This window comes from Corapipo altera, unplaced genomic scaffold (assembly GCF_003945725.1).
Source record: "Corapipo altera isolate COAL_440 unplaced genomic scaffold, ASM394572v1 106, whole genome shotgun sequence".
Lineage (NCBI taxonomy): Eukaryota > Metazoa > Chordata > Aves > Passeriformes > Pipridae > Corapipo > Corapipo altera.
In genome coordinates this window covers 121236-138564 of record NW_020885019.1, presented here as the reverse complement: position 1 = coordinate 138564, position 17329 = coordinate 121236, and the positions used below count along the sequence as shown (strand labels likewise).

Here is a 17329-nt window from a genome sequence, read left to right as displayed (position 1 = left end):
GCAGATTAATTAGAAAGAGGTTTCTATGCCAAGGATGATTTCAGATCACGTGGACAGAACATCAGGTCCAATGAACTGGGGACATGAGATGCATGCACAGACTGAGCTATCCAATCACCTTATTGTAAGCATGTGTCCCAAACAAACTAAACTGTATAAAAGTTAACTGATTTAAATAATAAATTGACATATTGCCGACCATAATGGCCTGTGAGCATTATGTTCATGCCTCCCCATTGATAAGAAACACTCAACTTGTTTGTGGTACCGTGGAGCTGGGAATCAGCATCCTCCAGCCAAGGAGCCTGGGCTGCTGCTGGGAGGGATCAGGATCTGCTTCTGCAGCCGTGGGCATGGGAAGTGTGATGGAGGGAGATCACGGGGTCTCTGAAGAGCCATGGAGCCACCAGATAACTGTGGGGAGCTGCAGGGGAGGAGCTGCCAGTGCTGCTGTGGTTTAGCCTTCCTCTAAAGCCGTGGCCACCTTTTACTCATCAAAATGAGCCAACAGCTCTGACCATTCTGACCCGGGAGAAGCTCGTGGCCTTCCAGTTCAACCTGCTGGCATCGATGTTGATGCTGTTCCTTGAAGAGGGGCTGGGAGCAGTGGGGAGCAGGTGCAGGGCAAGGGCCCGGGGACCCAGTGCTTTCCCTGGTGCCTCTCCCTGGGAGGATTGTTTGCTGTGCCATGCCAGGATCACTGTGTCCTTTGGTGCCGGGGACAGTCGCTGCTTGTCCTGTGTTTCCCTTGAGAAGAGCTCCCTCCACCCTTGGAGACGGACCCTGGGGGAGGGAGAAGATGCGGGAGCCCAGAACACAGTCCCATTGTGTGCCCGTGGTTTGGTGCTGGCAGCATCCCGGCCCGCGGTGGCGACGGGGAAACCTCCCTGATGCCTTTTCACAGGGCAGCATAAGGCTGGTGGGGTGCAAGAATGGTGGGACCCCCCCTTGCACAGCCTGTGGGAGCCCCAAGGAGTGGGAACTTCTTCCCCTCCACTGGGGACTGGGGTGGGCATAAAATTACCCATTGCCCTGATGTGTGTGGGATCACAGAGCACTGTCCCAGCACTGGGGGCTGATGCCGAGCAGAGGCTTTGCAGGCCCAAGAGCTGCTGGAGCCCGGTGCAGAGCTGTATTTTTCCCTGAATTCCCAACACTGTGGCCTGCAGATAAAGGGATGTTTGTTAGCCGGGCACGCTGTGTTTTGCAGAGCAGAACAATAAAGAGAAAGACACTCACAATGGGAAATTGTGCTTCCTCCTCCCTGTGCGTTCCTCGGGGAGGTGTTGGAGGGGGAAAAAAAAGAGAAGAAAGCGGGAAGAGACGGTGACAGGGCAGGGAGTGCGGGCACAGCCGGCACCATGGGAGCAGGCAGCAAAGGCCCGTGGGGCCACGGGGCTACCGGGACACTGCCCGTCCCAGGACGGTGACAGGGCAGGGGCTGGGAGCACCCACTCGCCACCTCCCACATCCCCGTGTCCCTGTGCCACCTCTTCTGTGCAGGTTCGACCTTCCTGGAGCCCTCGGCCCCTCCATGGGCTGTATATGACGGAGACGGGACGCAGCAGGAGCTGGGGCATCACATGGGCTGGGGGCCTTGGATGGGAACAGTGGCTCCCCAAAGGACACACCTGGGGACGGTAAGACATGGGGCAGGGGTTGCTGGGAAGCAGGGTTGGCACAGTCTGTGGGCTTGATGTCCCCTTTACACAGTAAAAGTCAGTGAACCCACCACGGAACAGGGCCACCTCCTCTGGTCCCCATGGAAGCTGGGGGATGTCCCACTGCCTGTCCCTGACCCCTGCGCTCCCCCCAGGCACTGTCCTGCCCCCAGCTCTAAGGATGCACAGGCTGCTCCTGCTTGGCTGCTTCTGGCTCCTGACAGCACCCACAGTGTCCAGCATCTTCCAGAGGCCAACTGGGAGCCCAGGTAGGGAGCGGGGCCTGGGAGGAGGATGGGGGAACCCATTTAGGGAGCAGGACCTGAGGGGAAGACGGGGTACTGCTGTTTGGGGTCAGTGCTGGAGGGCAGAGATGATGCTGGGGGGTGTCCAGCTGGGACGGGGGCTGAGCTGTGCTTCCAGAGGATGCAGGAGAGGGGAAGAGGAGCCAGGAGAGAAACCACCAAATGCTTCTAAGGGTTGGAGGGCGCTCAGAGAGGTGTTGTAGGGGTGTTGGGGCCTCAGCAATGCTCCGTGGTGACCCTGTGCTGAGGCTGCCTGGGGGTGCCACAGCCCCCCCGCGCCTGCAGTACCTGCTGGAGCCCCTGCACTCCACGGTGCACACCCAGCGTGGGGCCACGGCCACCCTGCCCTGCGTCCTGCGCGCCCTGCCCCAGAACTACCGCGTCAAGTGGAGCAAGGTGGAGCCAGCCAACTACCGGGAGAGCATCATCATCATCACCAACGGGCTGTACCACAAGAACTACGGGCCGCTGAGCCCGCGGGTGCACCTGCGGCACAGCCACCGCTACGACGCCTCGCTCACCATCACCGACGTGGCTCTGGAGGACGAGGGGCGCTACCGCTGCCAGCTGGTCAACGGGCTGGACGATGAGAGCGTCTCGCTCACGCTGCACCTCGAAGGTGAGCTTGGGCTCCCCCACCCTGGGGGATGCAGCAGGAGACTGAGACCCAATCCAGATAGGGACTCTGGGCTGGACTGGAGGTCTGGTGGGTTCAATCCCTGTATGGGCCATTCAGTTAAGAGTTGGACTTGATGATCCGTGTGGGTCCTTTCCAGCTCAGAATGTTCTGTAACTCCTGTCTGCTGTAACTCCTGTCTGTGACTGGCTGCCTCCAGCCCTTGTTGCACCTCCTCAGCCTTATCTTCATCACTGAATCGCTGGGGATATTAAGTCAAAGCCTCCTCAGGGAGAGCAACTCCCTCACCCTGTCCCTGCCCCTCCAGGCGTCGTCTTCCCTTACCAACCCAGCAATGGGCGCTACAAGTTCAACTACCACGAAGCCAAGCGAGCCTGTGAGCAGCAGGACTCCCGCCTCGCCACCTACCAGCAGCTGTACAAAGGTGAAGCACTCAAAAAAAGACTCTTCTTCAGCCCAAAAATATACCTGGCTGGGCATGGGGAGGAGGAAAGTGCTGGTGCTGAGCTGCCTCTTGCCCCACAGCCTGGACAGAGGGTCTGGACTGGTGCAATGCTGGCTGGATCCTCGATGGGACCGTCCACTATCCCATCATCAACTCGCGGGAGCCTTGCGGTGGCCGCCTCCTCCTGCCCGGTGTCCGGACCTACGGGGCCAAGGACAAGCAGAAGGACCGATTTGATGCTTTCTGCTTTACCTCTGCTCTTCAAGGTAGTGCTGGGGTCCCCTGTCCCTCCCACAGAGCCCTGATGCCCCCCAAAATTAGTACCAGGTCCAGGGGGTTTTTCCCAGGGCATCGTGGCAGCCGCTCACCCGCAGTGTCCCCATCCATCCGTCCATCCCCAAGGCCAGGTCTACTTCATCCGGGGCCACCTGAACTTCAAGGAGGCCGGGCAGGCGTGTCGCAACCATGGGGCTACCATGGCCAAGGTGGGGCAGCTCTACTCGGCCTGGAAGTTCTCCCAGCTGGATCGCTGCGACGGGGGGTGGCTGGCGGACGGCAGCGTGCGCTACCCCATCACCACCCCCCGCCAGCGCTGCGGGGGGCTGCCGGACCCCGGCGTCCGCAGCTTCGGCTTCCCCAGCAAGGAGATGAGGACCTACGGCACCTACTGCTTCGTGGGGAAGTAGGGAACGCCGGGAGGAGAGGTGGGCTGAGCAGAGGGGGTGGTGGCGGGACACCAGCCCTCGTCACCCGGGCAGAGAGTTTGAGGTGGGGTATGAGGGGATGGTCTCTCAGCGATTTTGGGTGGTTCATGCATCATCTGGAGAAGAAATGGAGCTGGATTTAGGTGCTCAGTGCATGCTCTCATGGAGCTGCTCCCCACACCCCAGCCTGCTGCAGGACTTGTGGGCTGTTCAAGGCTTGCTGGAGAAGCCAGACCCATTGCTGGGCCAGGAAGGGGGTCTAATCCATCCCCCCCAGCAGGCAGCACAGACTCCCCATTCCCCAGCTCCCATGAATCCCTCACCCCATCCTCGCTCCCTGCAGCCATGAGGACTCTCTCTGGTGTGAGCACAGAGGACTTGGGCTGGGCATTAACGAGCGTGACTAATGGCGTGTCGCCTTCTCAATTAATAAAGCAACAGCAAAGCTGCACAGCAAAGCCACACTCCTGCCTGGCTCCTTCCCCTGGGACCATCTGGGCCTCTCCACAAGGGGAATTTGACAGGGACTTTCCATCTCTGATGCCCTGTCCAGGGGTTATCTGTGTTCCAGGCTCCGGGGGTTTCCGGGTGTTGCTGTTTGATACAGCCCAGGAGAGCTATAAAAAGCTGTGGAACTGGCACAGTGTGGGGGGATTAACAGCCTGGGGAGATGCTGGCATCCCCTGGCACCTGTCTCGTGTGTTTGCTGGTAGCAACATCCCAGTTCAAGCCCTGACCAGTGCCCAGTGTCACTGGGATGTGGGGGCACTTTGGTCTGTGCCTCGCTGCTTCTGTGCCCAGGCTCTCAGTCTGCTGGTGGAGGCTGACACGGTCTCTATTTTGGGACTGTACAGCCCTGCCTGTCCCACCCTGTGCCTGACCCCCCACACCAAATGACGAGGCCACCACTCTGCACCATCTGTTTACTGGTTTTAATACCCACAGGAGCACAGAGAGGGGGTTTGGGCAACACGTACACAACTCCAAGCCTGTGGTGGTGACTTCTGCCTTTCCTGGGAAGTGCAGAAGCACCTCCACACCCAGGAGGGTGCTGAGCTGCAGCAGAGCTTGGATGTCCCCATGTCACCCCCCACCAGGGTGTCACAGGATGAGAACCCTTGGGGCAGAGGTGGGAGAAAGAGGCTGAAGGTGACACTGGCATGTCACTGCCATCCCCTGCCCATGGTGTCCCCCTTGATTTCAATTCTGTTGTGACTGCGGGAACAAAACTCCCGTTGTGCTGCATTTCGGGTCACTGACGGTTCCTTTGGAGGGGGTCTTTAGTTATTGGGATTTCTTTGTACAGATATAAAACAAACAAGGAGGCAAACACCCAACAGTGAGGTTTCACCCCACGCCGGTGCCTGCGCCGGTGTCCCAGTGCTGTCCCCATCCCCATGAGCTCCAGGGCCTGGGCAGGCGGTGGCTGCTGCCCCGGGGACTCATTCAGTTGTCACGGGGCTGAGCCAGGCCTGGGGGGACACAAGAAGGCCCAGGTGAAGGGAAGGCCAGGCCAGCAGACACCGGGGGAATTGGGGGGGGGGCCTGGAGCTCACCGGGGCGACAGGCCAGCTGGGGCGGCTCCCACGTGCCGTCCTCGCGGCAGCGGATGACGGGCGAGCGGCGCGGGACGAGGCCGTGCCGGCACTGGTACCGCGCCGTGGAGCCGATCTCGTAGCGCTGCTTTGGTTTGCCAAAGGCGCGGGCGTTGGTGAGGGCGGGGGGGGGCCCGCACTGCACTGCAAGGGGGGGTCGGGGTCACTGCAGCCAGCGGGGAGGGACAGCCCCTCCCAGCCTGGAGCAAACCACTGCCCCATAAACCCCAAACGGGCCAAGGGGCCCACGCACAGGAGCTGTTTGCCCGCTGTGGGGATGGTGGGGAACCCCCTCTTTGGGGGTTGCGGAGGGGCACGGCCCCAGCCCGGGGTGGGGGAGGCACGGCTTACCCAGCCCCATTTTGCAGGTGTAGGAGAGGTGGTAGTTGCAGGGCACGTCGCTCCACTGGCCCCCGTCGTGCCACACGATGACCACGCAGTTCTCACCGGAGAGGAAGTAGCTGTCGGGCTGCCCGGGGTGCCAGTTCTCATAGAGCTGGGGGGACAGGCATGACAGGGTGCACAGGGCACCCCAGCACACCCTTTAAGTGTGTGTGGGGGGGTTCCTGCACCAGCACACACCCATCTGCAGCCTCCTGGCTGTGACATCCCCCTCAGGAACAAGGTACCACCTCCATGCCCCTTGGCATGGCCTTGGCACCCCAAATCCCGGGGTCTGGCTTCCCTGAGGATGCTCAGCCCTGCAGAGGGGCTTCAAATCCTGGCCCCAGGGTTGGACCCCAGTGCTGGAGAAGGATGACAAGATGCCAGGCAGGGTGAGGAGACACGAGGGCACACAAGGGCTTACCAGGCCAGACTTACCAAGGGGCTCCCGTCAGACCACTGGAAATCCCCCTCGATGGTCCGGTCGTTCAAGCCGATCCATTGATATTCCCTGTACTGGTCTGGGGGGCAAGGGGTGAGCTGGAGGTGGGAACACACCCAGGCAGCCCAGCACCACCTGGCAGGAGGGGGCTGAAGGGTACTGGAGGCTGAATTTGGGGTCTGGGGATGAGTGCGGGGAAGCAGAGGTGTCCCTCCCCCTGCAGCGGGAGGGTGATGGGAGATATGGGGACAAGGGGAGCCCCGAAACGGACACAGCGGGACCCCTCGGCCCACACCCCGGAGCGGCGGGGCTGGGCTGGCCGGGAGAGGGCGGCATTGCCCCGGGACCCCGCCGGTCCCTGCCTGTCCCCACATGTCCCTGCCGGCACCCGCCTGTCCCTGCCGATCCCTTTCTGTTCCTGCAGGTCTCCACCTGGCCCTGCAGGTCCTCACCTGTTCTTGCCAGTCCCTGCTTGTTCCTGAATGTCCCTACCTGTCCCTGCCTGTCCCCACCTGTCCCTGCAGGTCCCCACCTGGCTCTGCCTGTCACTACTTGTCCCTGCAGCTCTCTGCCTGCCTTTGCCTGTCCTTGCAGGTCCCCACCTGGCTCTGCTGGTCCCTTTTCTGGTCTGACCAGTCCCTGCCTGGCCCTGCAGCCCCTTGCCTGTCCATACCTGTTGCCACCTGTCCCTGCAGCTCTCTGCGAGTTCTCTCCCTGCCCTTCTCCTCCTTCACCCTCAAGTCCCTCCAGGCCTCTTTACTCTCTGTCCCATCCCCACCACTCTTGTCCCTGCTCTGTCTCCCTCTGCCTTCCCCCCTGTCCCTCCACAGCTGCTTTCAGGCGGGTTATTGCTTTGCCTTCAAATTTACTTGCATATGTCCAACCCTCTGCTGATCTGTCCACTTGTCATTGGAACACAGAATTGTTTAGGTTGGAAAAGTTCTCCAAGACCACCAAGTGCAACCATTCCCCAGCACTGCCAAGGCCACTACTAATCCGTGTCCCCAGGTGCCACATCCACATGTCTGTTAAATCCCTCCAGGGCTGGACAGCCTGTGCCAGTGCCTGACCACCCTTCCATGAAGAAGTTTTCCCAATGTCCAACCTAAACCTCTCCTGGTGCAATTGAGGCCATTTCCTCTTGTCCTGTCACTTGTTACCTGGGAGAAGAGCCTGACCCCCACTCGGCTCTCACCTTCTGCCAGGGAGTTGGAGAGAGTGAGAAGGTCCCCTGTGAACCTCCTTTCCTCCAGGCTGAGTCCCCCCAACTCCCTCAGCTGCTCCTGGTGCTCCAGACCCTTCCCCAGCTCCATTCCCCTTCTGTGCTCACACTCCAGCCCCTCAATGTCTTTCTTGTCACCAGGGGCCCAAGACTGAGCCTATCTGCTCCCATGTCTCTCCATGTTACTGTCCATCTTCTCCCATGTCTATCCATGTATCTGTCTACCTGTCCATCCACCCACCCATCAGATCTGAAGGGCCAGGCTCTGTCTCAGCTCTTTGCTACTTTTTTGGCTTAAGTTTTAAAACTTGCGGCCCAGGACTGAGGGTCGTTGGGCAGCGGTCCAGGGGGGTGCAGCAGGGTCTGGGGTGACATCACGTACCATTAATGAAGTCCTGCTCTTCAGGGGTCAGGATGGTGGCAAGATGTCCCCCGTAATGTCTGCACTGGGTCTCCGCGTCCTCCCAGCTCCTCCGGGTGGAGAAGTGCTTGTAACAGGCTCCCTGGAAGCTGTCCCAGCCGGGGCTGCACCTCCTCAGCGCTGAGCCCCGGCAGGGAGCAAGGAGGGAGAGAGGAGAGGGTCAGGGTGATGGAGCCCGACTCACCCCGGACTCCTGGTTTCCCCACTTTTATGTCTCCTGAGCTGCTGCTTCAGCAGCTGAGACGGCAGCAGGACCTGGACAGGGGCAACCCGGTGTGGCCACAGTGGGACCTGGGGGACTCACGTCTTTCACAGCTGCTGCCTCCGTAGCCGGGCAGGCACAGGCAGGTGAGGTGGGTGTCGTCCTCTGTGCAGGTCCCTCCATTCAGGCAGGGGTTGGGGACACAGCCACCTGCAAGGCACACGCAGCCGTCCTCACCGCAGGGGCTCGGGGACCTTGTCAGTGCCCAGCATCGCCAGAGCCTCATCCCTGCATGTCCCACAGCCACCAGGTCTCTGAGCTGGCCCCTAGGACCAGCCAGTGTGGAGCAGGTGAAGGACTCGGGTGCATGGTGACGTGCCCAGAGCCGTCCCACGCTGCCCTTTATCCGTGGGATGGACCCAGCTCAGCTGCCCTGGCCCAGAGCTGGCTGGACCTGTGGCTTTGGCCTCCCCTCTCAGGGCACAGGGACATGAGCTGGATGCTCTCATCCTCCACATCAGTGATCTGGCTGCCATGCCAGCCCCTGGCCCGCTCCTGCTGCCCGGGCACAGCTCCTGCTTTCCCCTGGAGTGACGCAGCAGTTGTACTTTGGGAGGGGAGCACACAAAGGATAAACCCTTCGGCACATCCCGGCTGCACGTCCTCAGCCTGGCAGCAAGGTGAGCCACACGCCTTCCCCTCTGGTGTCACCTTCAGCCTGGCCAGGGCTGATAACTCAGCCGGCGCTGTCCCCAGCCCGCGTGTCCCCAGCAGCTCGTTACGGTCATTAATGCACCCGGAGCACATTCTGTGCTTCCAGCCCAGCTCAAGAGTGTGATGAAGGGCTGCTGCCAGCACCAGCCGAGCAAGGACTGAAAGTCCTTGGCCTCCTTCATCCTAATGGTGCCCCATTTCATGGGCCTTGGCTCAGTGGAGACGTGACAAGGGTGATGCTGTCACCCTCACCCATCCCCAGGCACCATCACCTCCCCACAAGGTGCCAGCAGCTCACTCGGGACATCCAGCTCGTCCCCAGCAGACCGAGGAACGGAGAGGAATGGGCAATTTAGGGCCCTAACATCACATGGACGGCTCTTCCTGGGCTGGCATCTCTCCTTGCCAGGGCAAGGGCAACCACCCCACAAGGTCTTGCCACCCTCCGTGGAGCCTCCTTCATGCCACAGGACCAGGCAGGGCACTGCCAGAGCAGGGGGGAAGGGACCTCACATGGTACCCTCTGCTGCAGCTGCCCTTGCAGGGAACAGGGGGGTTGGGTCTTGGCTGCTGTGCACTGCATTGGAGCTGGGAGCATCCCTTGGGGGAGGGGGGGGGCAGAGGGTGGGTCTGGGTGGGTGACACCCACCTGCAGCAGTTCATGCACCCACCACTCACCCATCTCAACCCTCCTGTGGGGGGACCAGGGATGGGGTGAGGGGGAAACTGCCCCCTGGGGGGACTGCAGCAATTTTGGGGTGCTTGGTCACCAAAGACAGGGTTCTCTTGGTGGGGCTCTGCACCCCACGACCCATCGGTGCCCCCATGTTTCCCCCTGCTCATGCCATGCAGCCCTTGCCCCTCCTCCCAGGGCAGCGTGGGGTGACCCAGCCCCAAGGGGGCCACATGGAGCATGCAAAGCAGCCATACCCCCCAGACCTCATGGGGGGTCCCATCCACCCCATTCCGAGGGACTCACGGGGCCAGAGGGTGGGGGATTAGTTCGTCAGTGGGAGAGGCGCGTGGGCAGCAGGCGCAAGGACGAAGGGAAGAGCTCGCCGAGATGCTTGTTCTAGAAAGCTTTTAATTCCCTTTATTAGTACCACGGTTAGTCAGAGCAGGGGCTGGGGCTGCCTTTTGCTTATTGGGCTTTTTCATGGAAACAGTCATTAAAACACTTCACAGAAGTAGAAGAGATTTAAGTGCATGCAGACCTCGGACCAATTTGTTTGACAAATATGTGCTTCTCCAGACCTGTAACCTTCCCTTACCCAGCTGAGGAGGAGAGAGAGAGAGAGACAGACGGACGGACAGACAGAGGGAAGCACAGCGTGAAGGAAAGGTGTTGACTTTCTCTATTGCCAAAGAGCAGCCAAGAGGGCTGCCCCGAGGGCGAGGGTGGCACGGCGGGGACCCCCGGTCGAGCTGGCGCCTGCCCCGACGCTGGCCCGCTCCGTGGGGAGGGCGGGCAGGGGCACAGCCGTGCTGGGGGCCGGGTCTCCCAACGGGGTCCCCGCCAGGGTCACCCCTGAGCTGCCAGTACGGGGAGAGGTGAGGCCATCCCTGCGGGTCCCACCTGGTTCTCCAGGAACGGCTGCAAGGAAACCCTCCACGGTTGCAACGGAGGGAGCAGGTTGCTCTTCCTCCTCCTCCTCCTCCTCCTCCTCCCGGGAAGGTGCAGCAGGCATCCCGCGGTCAGCGCCCGGGGGTCGCGGCTCAGCCTCCTCTCCTTCCAGGGCTGGGGCGCGGCTGCCGCCGGGCACCGCCGTTGCCTCCGCTGCGGGGACGGTGCTCCCGTCCCCCGGGGCCGCAGGCGAGGGGAACCACGGGGCCCCTGACAGCTCCTCTCCCTCCTCCTGCGGCTGCGAGGGTGCAGCGGGCAGCGGGGAAGCCCCGAGGCTTTCGACCACGTCTCCGGAGAGCTCGGCGTCTTCAGCGGCGGGGACGGGGCTGCTCGTCCCGCCGGGCTTGTGGCGCTCTGTCGAGGTGGCAGAAGCGGCACCGGTTGGCGATGGCACACGGTGCCCAGGTGCCCCAGGGCTGGCAGTGTGGGCCGGCCGCCCCATGGAGTCCCGCGGGCGGTCGGGGCGGTGTGCGGGGCCGGCAGGGCTGGGCGGCCGGGGAAAGCCCTCAGGAGGCTCCGTGTCACCTGCTGGGACAGCGGTGGGTCCCTCTGCGCCCAGCCGCGGGGCCACGGAGAGTGTCTCTGTGCCGGGGGCTCCGTCCGGCTCCAGGCTGGGGTCTCGCCCTCCGCCCGGGCTCTCCGCCGATGTGCTGCCAGGGCCCCTGCCCGGCGCTGCTCCCTGTTCTTCCTCTGCAAAGGGCAAGGCAGAAAGGCAGTGAGACGCCTGCGCCGGGAGCCAGCCAGACCAAGGGGCCGCGGGCTCCGGCATCTCCCGCCAGCTGCCGACCCTCCCCCGGTGGGCAGAGCCGGGGGGGCGATGCCAGCACAAAGGTGCGCGGGGAGATGGAAGCGGCCCCGAGCCCGTGTGACACTGTCTCCTCTGAACCGGCACGGCTGACAGCTCTGGTTTGACCACTGCCAAGCCCAGCCCTGGCTTGTCTGTGGCAGGGGCCATGCTCAGCCCCTCACCGCTGTGCCTGGCCTCCCTTCCCTCCAGCTGCCAGAGCCCTTGTCCAGCTCCTTGCTCTGCTAAACTACAGTCCAGCACCGACCCTGCACGCTGGACTGTGGCTGAGGGAGGAACACAACAGATGTCCCCACGCCAGTGCACAGCCCTACACCAAGACACCAGTGCACCAGCCATGGGGGCTCCCTCCGCAGGAGGGACAGGGACAGCAGGGGTGACCTGGGCACCCACCGGTGCCTCCAACCTCTCCTTGCAATCCTGGTGCCTCTGTGCCTGCTGTTCCTCTCTGTGTCCCAGCCCTGGCACGGCCACAGCAGCTGCTCAACCTACCAGTGTGGGACAGTCTGTGCCTGGCCACGGTGGCTGTCCCACTGTCCCTGTCCCCCCGTCCTCCTCCACAGGGCGTGGGCTCCCCAGCTTTGCACCACAGCTAAGTGGGACACCTGCCTCGGGGATGGCTGGGGCCGTGGGGAAAGGGGAGGCAGGGGGGGGTGACCTGAGGACACGGAGGTATCTAGTGGGGGGTGCCGGGCCCCTGGCCCTGGTGTGTCTTCGGGGGACGGGCTCGGCTTTTCCAGCTCAGCGTCCTCAAAGAAAGGGACGGCGTAAATAGCCCCTCGCGACTCAAGCTCCACTGGTGCTCTGGGCAGCTGCAGCTCCTCCAGCTTTTCTGCCACTGTGACAATCTCCTGGAGGAGATTCTCCTCGGGCTCTTGGGCTTGGTATTTTCCTGCAGCCTCAGGGAAAGAGTTTGTCCCTTCTGTGGGCAGAAAGAAAGTGGGATATTACTGCCCTGTCCTGGCCCAGTGGCAGGCAGAGATGCCCTCGCCCCACAGTGGGGCTGGAGTCCTGGCACCCCTGCAGGGACTCAGCTGTCATTGACCTCCCCTTCCCCACCTAAAGAGGGTCAGCACGGGGCAGGATCAGGCCCTCCCAGTTGCTGTTGGAGCCAGAAGAGCCAACAGCCCCAGTGGGAGCTGTGGGGCTTGGCAGCACGTAGGGGGGTCAGATCCTTAACCCTGCATTCCCCTCTTGGGAAGGATCCTTCTCCACACCTCCACCCCCACCCCGGGGAGAGCAGACATGCACGGGGAGTTAGTGTGTTACAGGGGGCTTGGATTCACGGGACGGGTCCATCCTGCCTAACCCATCCTGCCTAACCCTGCTGAGAGGTGGGGAATCTGAGGCACGGAGATGTGCAGCATCCAGCCGATCCGGGGGCAGTGTCCCCGTACTGCCCCGAGGGGATACACGGAGAGGTGGGATCGAGCAGGAGGAGTGGAGAAGCAGCTCTTCCTCCCTCCATGCCCATTATCCCTGCAGCTCATCACCTGCGGGGCTCCCCGGCGGTGCAGGCAGTGCTGTGCCGCTGCCCATGGGTCTCCTCCCTGCCCACCGTGGGAGGTATTGCCCCAAACCAGCCTGGCAGGCTGTGTTCCACAGCCCCCAGGACCCAGCAGTGCCCCCCAGGCCAGCAGTTGTGCTCACAGAGCTCACACAGACCGACGGTGCCACACAGGACATCCCTGTTCCATCACGATCTAGTGGCGCGCAGTACTGAGGACATGCAGGGCATCCCTGCTCTGTCGTGACATATCAGCATGCACTGCTGAGACCACGCAGAGCACCCCTCCTCTACAGAGAGCTATCAGCATGCAGGATCAGGACCATGCAGGTTATCCCTCCCCGGTCACGACATGCAGCGTGGAGACCATGCAAGACATCCCTATCCTACCGCGGTAAGTCGAGATGGCACAAAACACCCCTGCCCGCCCTATCGCGATAGCGCAGCACGCGGCACAGAGAACATGCAGGGATCCCGACGCGATCCCGACCCTGCAGGACAGCCCGTCTCTGCTACACGCAGCTCGGGTGGCCTGGGGGTGGCACCTCGCACCCGCCGGGCACCTGAAAACCCTGACAGCGGCTTCCCGAGGCCTCCCGCCGGTCCCTGCCCAGGAGCACCCGCGGGCCGCGGGGTAGTGCCCCTCTTTACCTCGGAAACAGTACGCATCGTATCTGCTCTGGGCATCGGGGAATCCCGTCTGGTTGCGGAAGAGGAAGATGGTTTTGACACCCGGCAGGGCTCCGCCGCAGCGCTCCCGGGGGGTGACGATGGGGTAGCGGACGCTGCCGTCGGCCAGCCAGCCGGGGCTGCAGGCGTCCAGCCCCGCGTTCCAGGCTGCGTAGAGCTGCCCCGGGCTCGCCAGCTCCGCGCCCAGCGCTCGGCAGCGCTCCACCGCCTCCTCCAGCGTGAACCTGGCTGGGGCCGTCTCCAAAAAGATCTCCCCTGCGAAGAGAGGAAGGAGACGGGGCGTCAGAGCTGGGGAGGGGGGCAGGGGCTGCGAGAGCACCCTCACCTCCTCTGCTCTCCGCACGACCCCAGGAGCTGGCGTGGAGGTGGGGACACCAGTGTGTGGAGGCACACCAGGGGCTGGAGGAGCCTGCCTATATCCCTGCCTTCCTTCTTGCCTTCCTCCCTGCCTGCATCCCTGTCTTCTTCCCTGCCTGCATCCCTGCCTCCTGTTTCCCTGCACACGCACGTGGCAACTACAGTGCAGGCGTGGCTGGAGCTCTTGTGCCACATGGGATTCCTGCCCTTGCAAACAGAGCTGAGACTTTGAAGCATCCATGAACCACGAACGGGGACCACAGACGAGCAGGTCTTCACCCTGCACAGCACAATCCACAAGCAGGACATTTCTAAGGGGGATCTGCAAGCCCAGTGGATACTGTGGTGGGGCTTCACACTGAATAGTTCTGGGCACATCACATGTCGGCCCCCACAACCACACTGATCTCCCTGTGTCCCAGCACATCGTGCCCTGCACACAGGCAACCTGTCCCTTGTCCCTGCCACCCTGCCTGGCGTCACCCCAACCAACCCCACAACAGCTGCTGCCACCAGTGGGGAGCCCCATCAGGGCCCAAAGGAGGGACTGGCCACTCCCCACACACACGGTTGGGTGGGATCTGCAGCACCACAGCACATGCAAAGCATGGTATGAGCATAACCAAACCCCAAACCACCTCACAGTGTTACCCATGCTCTGCTGCCAAACCAGGGCAGATCACTGTGGGCACACTCCAGCCCAGGCACTGCTTGCTTCAAGGGAGAGAGCCCCCCCATCCTCCCAAACCGAACCACAATGCTTTAGGAAGCAGTACAGCAAGTCCCCACAGCCTGGAGCCAGAGCCTGAGGTTCAGGGCAGCTTTTTCCTTGGATTCACAACTGGTTACAGGGGCGAGTTAGTGTGGTAGCAAAAGCAGAGGAGGGCAAAAGGGGACTGGTGGCACCGCAGGCACCTGGGAGGTCCTCAGCGTAGCAGTACACGTCGTACATGTCCTCTGGGTCCACCACCCCGTAGTTCCTGACCCCAGGAAAGCCATTCATGTCTCCATAACAGGCCTCGCGGGGTGTCTGGATGGGGTACCTGGGGCAGGAGAGCACAGGGACGGGTTGGTGACTCACAGAAGGGTGATGGGGGGAGGCAGTGGGTGCAGTGCCTGGGCGGCGGCGGTGCCCACCTGACGGTCTGGTCGGCGATCCAGCCGGCGTCACACTGCTCGTAGCCGCCCAGATAGGCAGCGTAGAGCTGCTCAGGGGTGGCAATGCTGGCACCGATCCGGGCACAAGCTTCCTGCGCCTCGGCAAAGGTGTAGGCGTAGCGCATGGAGCCCTCCCGGTAGTGAAACACCACCCCTGGGGGAGGACAAGGGTGTGGGCAGGGGGCTTCGTGGCAGCCCCCCCTGCGCGGGTGCAGATGCACCCGGGGGGGCATTTGCTGAGCCAGGAGAGGGCCCCAACCCGCCCCAAGCCCCACCGCTCCCCACCTTGGAGTACCTTTGACTTTGACATGGAGGATGTCGTGGCCGTCCTCGATGCCGTGCTGCACGTCGCAGCGGTAGATCCCCGAGTCGTTGGGCCGCAGCTCGGTGAGCAGGAGGGAGGCGTTGGTGTAGCGCTGGTGGAAGATGGGCAGGGAGGCACGCAGGCGATAGTCCTCGCTCACCTTCACCCTGTCCCCCCGAGCTACCAAGATCTCCACCTCCCTGCCCTCAGAGATGAAGGTCCACTTGACCCGGGGGGTTCCCAGGACAGCCCGGCGGCCGCCCGTGCCAGCAGTGGGCTGGGGGCCAAGGTAGGTGATGAGGCAGGGGATGGTGATGTCGCCTGCCAGCACAGGGTCGAGGGCTGGGTGGCGTGGGATGGAGACCTGTAGAGCCTTGAGGTCCTCTGGGTGGGAGAAGAGAGGAGTCGTAAGCAGGATGAGGGTGGGGGCCCCCCTGAAGCCCCCACTATGGGGCACAGATGGGACAGGGAGTGACACAGATGCGGCCGATGATGCCGAGTTACCTGTGCCATCTCCGGGGCCAAACACCTGCGGGACCACTGTGGGGGCAAACACCCAGAGCAGCAGCAGCGGGAGGGCTGGGGCCATGCTCTGCCCTGCAAGAGGGGAGCAAAAACCACCAGCTGTGCTTAGAATCCAAAAAAGTATCAGAAACATCCCATCCCTGCATGAGCGGGAGAGCTCAGGGGGAGCCCCCGGCCCATCTGTGCAGGGATGGGGTGTCAGGGCACTGGCACGGCCACAGGGCATGACCTGGACCCTTGGGCAGTGGAGAAGAGAGGGAAGAGAAGGAAATGTGCCCTGGTTAACAGGAGGAAGGAGACAGCATGAGCTCCCAGGACCATTGGCTGGGAGCCACTGGGCACCATCCAGCCCCACCAGCCTTCCCTGGGAGTCGGGTCCCCTGGGGACAGCAGAGTCCAGCCTGGCACCGACGGCACGGAAGGTCTGAGCCCAAGCACTGGTCACAGCGGGCAGGGAGGCGATGCCAGCGCCTGCGGTGCCGCCGTGAGAAACCTCGGGAAGGGTTCTAACAGCGGGTGCTGAGCAGGAAAGAGGCAGCAAGGGAGGCGAGCGAGCAAGCGGGGCACACGTGTGTGCTTGTGCCGCTCCACGCGTGTCGCAGAGCTTGCACGTGTGGGTGTGCACACGCGTGTGCGTGCACTCGTGCACGTGTGTGCTGAAGAGGGAGTGTTTGTGGAGGGGGTTGAGGTCAGTGAGCTGCTGGGGAGGGGTGACAGCCCAGGGCACACAAAGCACAGGGCTGAGGGGGAGGGAAGGAGCAGGGCGGCTTCTTTGCCATTCAGCTCACGCCGGAGGCTCCCTGCGCGCGGGCTGGGAAAACCGGGGCTGACCAAAGCAGCCATTATGTCCCAGGCCTCTCTCAGGCTGCCTGGCACAAAGGGTTCTCACCGCAGGGCTGGGGAACCAGTGCTGAAAGGAGAGCCCAGTGGCCAGCACCGCTGTCACCGGCCCCCAGCCCTCCCCAGGGAGCAGCTCAGGGGATGCCAGGCATGTCAGGAGGGGCTCCGGCTGCCCACGGCCTCTTGCAGCCCTCTGGAGGGGAGGGTGCTGCTGGGCATGTGGGGAGATTCCCCTGCACAATGCACAGACCTGATACCCCCTCACCCCTCTGCAGAGGCTCCTCAGGGGGCTGGGAGCTCCTCAGCCCCCCATGCCAGGATTGCATCACACCGTTCCCTGGGAACCGAGCACCCTGAGCCTCAGAGCAGCTTTGTGATTTATGAGCTCTTTGTGCTGCATTGATTTCAGCAACCACAGTAGTGGCTTGGGCAGCTCCACGGCAGATCGCTGGCTGCCAGGGCCAGCCTGCTGGGAGGCTGTCCTGGTCACCTGCATCCCTCTGCAAACTGTGCTCTTGGAGTGTGCCCAGGGGACTGCTGCTCTGGGAGAGGGTGTGAGTACAGCCCCCAGCACTGAGCACTGTGCACTCACACCCCAGCACCATGCTGGGCATGTGAGAATGTCCAGGCACCACCCACCACGGACATACAGCCCCTGGCATCACAAAACCATGGACATACAGCCCTTGGCACCACCCACTATGGACATACAGGCCCTGACACCACACACCATGGATGTCCAGTCCCTGGCACCACCCATCACAGACATACAGCCCCTGGCACCACA

General features: G+C 62.6%; 2 protein-coding genes across 7 annotated transcripts in view; one reads left to right on the top strand and one right to left on the bottom strand.

The window, feature by feature from the left end:
- Positions 1-1278: 1278 nt before the first annotated feature.
- On the top strand, positions 1279-4333 carry HAPLN2 (hyaluronan and proteoglycan link protein 2). 2 transcript variants are annotated; one of them, XM_027667751.1, is made up of 6 exons: positions 1279-1640; positions 1817-1930; positions 2235-2585; positions 2911-3027; positions 3129-3314; positions 3456-4333. In XM_027667751.1, exons 2-6 carry the CDS (start codon positions 1843-1845, stop codon positions 3893-3895), a joined length of 1182 nt encoding a protein of 393 aa, XP_027523552.1. In that variant the 5' UTR covers positions 1279-1640; positions 1817-1842; the 3' UTR covers positions 3896-4333. The 2 variants fall into 2 exon arrangements, with proteins under 2 accessions (XP_027523552.1, XP_027523553.1); XM_027667752.1 differs by having other exon boundaries at positions 1281-1640; positions 3451-3853.
- Positions 4334-4661: 328 nt separating this feature from the next.
- Positions 4662-17329, bottom strand: part of BCAN (brevican) — a 17119-nt gene continuing 4451 nt past the window's right edge. For 3 of the 5 annotated variants that reach the window (XM_027667695.1, XM_027667694.1, XM_027667696.1), the window contains exons 2-15: positions 15682-15774; positions 15169-15561; positions 14853-15027; positions 14631-14758; positions 13320-13613; positions 11820-12083; positions 10882-11046; positions 10309-10710; positions 8121-8228; positions 7778-7936; positions 6170-6252; positions 5699-5843; positions 5309-5491; positions 4662-5224 (exon numbers count right to left, since the gene is read on the bottom strand). In XM_027667695.1, the coding sequence (XP_027523496.1) occupies positions 5199-5224; positions 5309-5491; positions 5699-5843; positions 6170-6252; positions 7778-7936; positions 8121-8228; positions 10309-10710; positions 10882-11046; positions 11820-12083; positions 13320-13613; positions 14631-14758; positions 14853-15027; positions 15169-15561; positions 15682-15766 (2610 nt within the window). In that variant the 5' untranslated portion in view covers positions 15767-15774 and the 3' untranslated portion in view covers positions 4662-5198. The remainder of the gene's footprint in view (positions 5225-5308; positions 5492-5698; positions 5844-6169; positions 6253-7777; positions 7937-8120; positions 8229-10308; positions 10711-10881; positions 11047-11819; positions 12084-13319; positions 13614-14630; positions 14759-14852; positions 15028-15168; positions 15562-15681; positions 15775-17329) is intronic. The other 2 variants (XM_027667697.1, XM_027667698.1) reach the window with 2 other exon arrangements.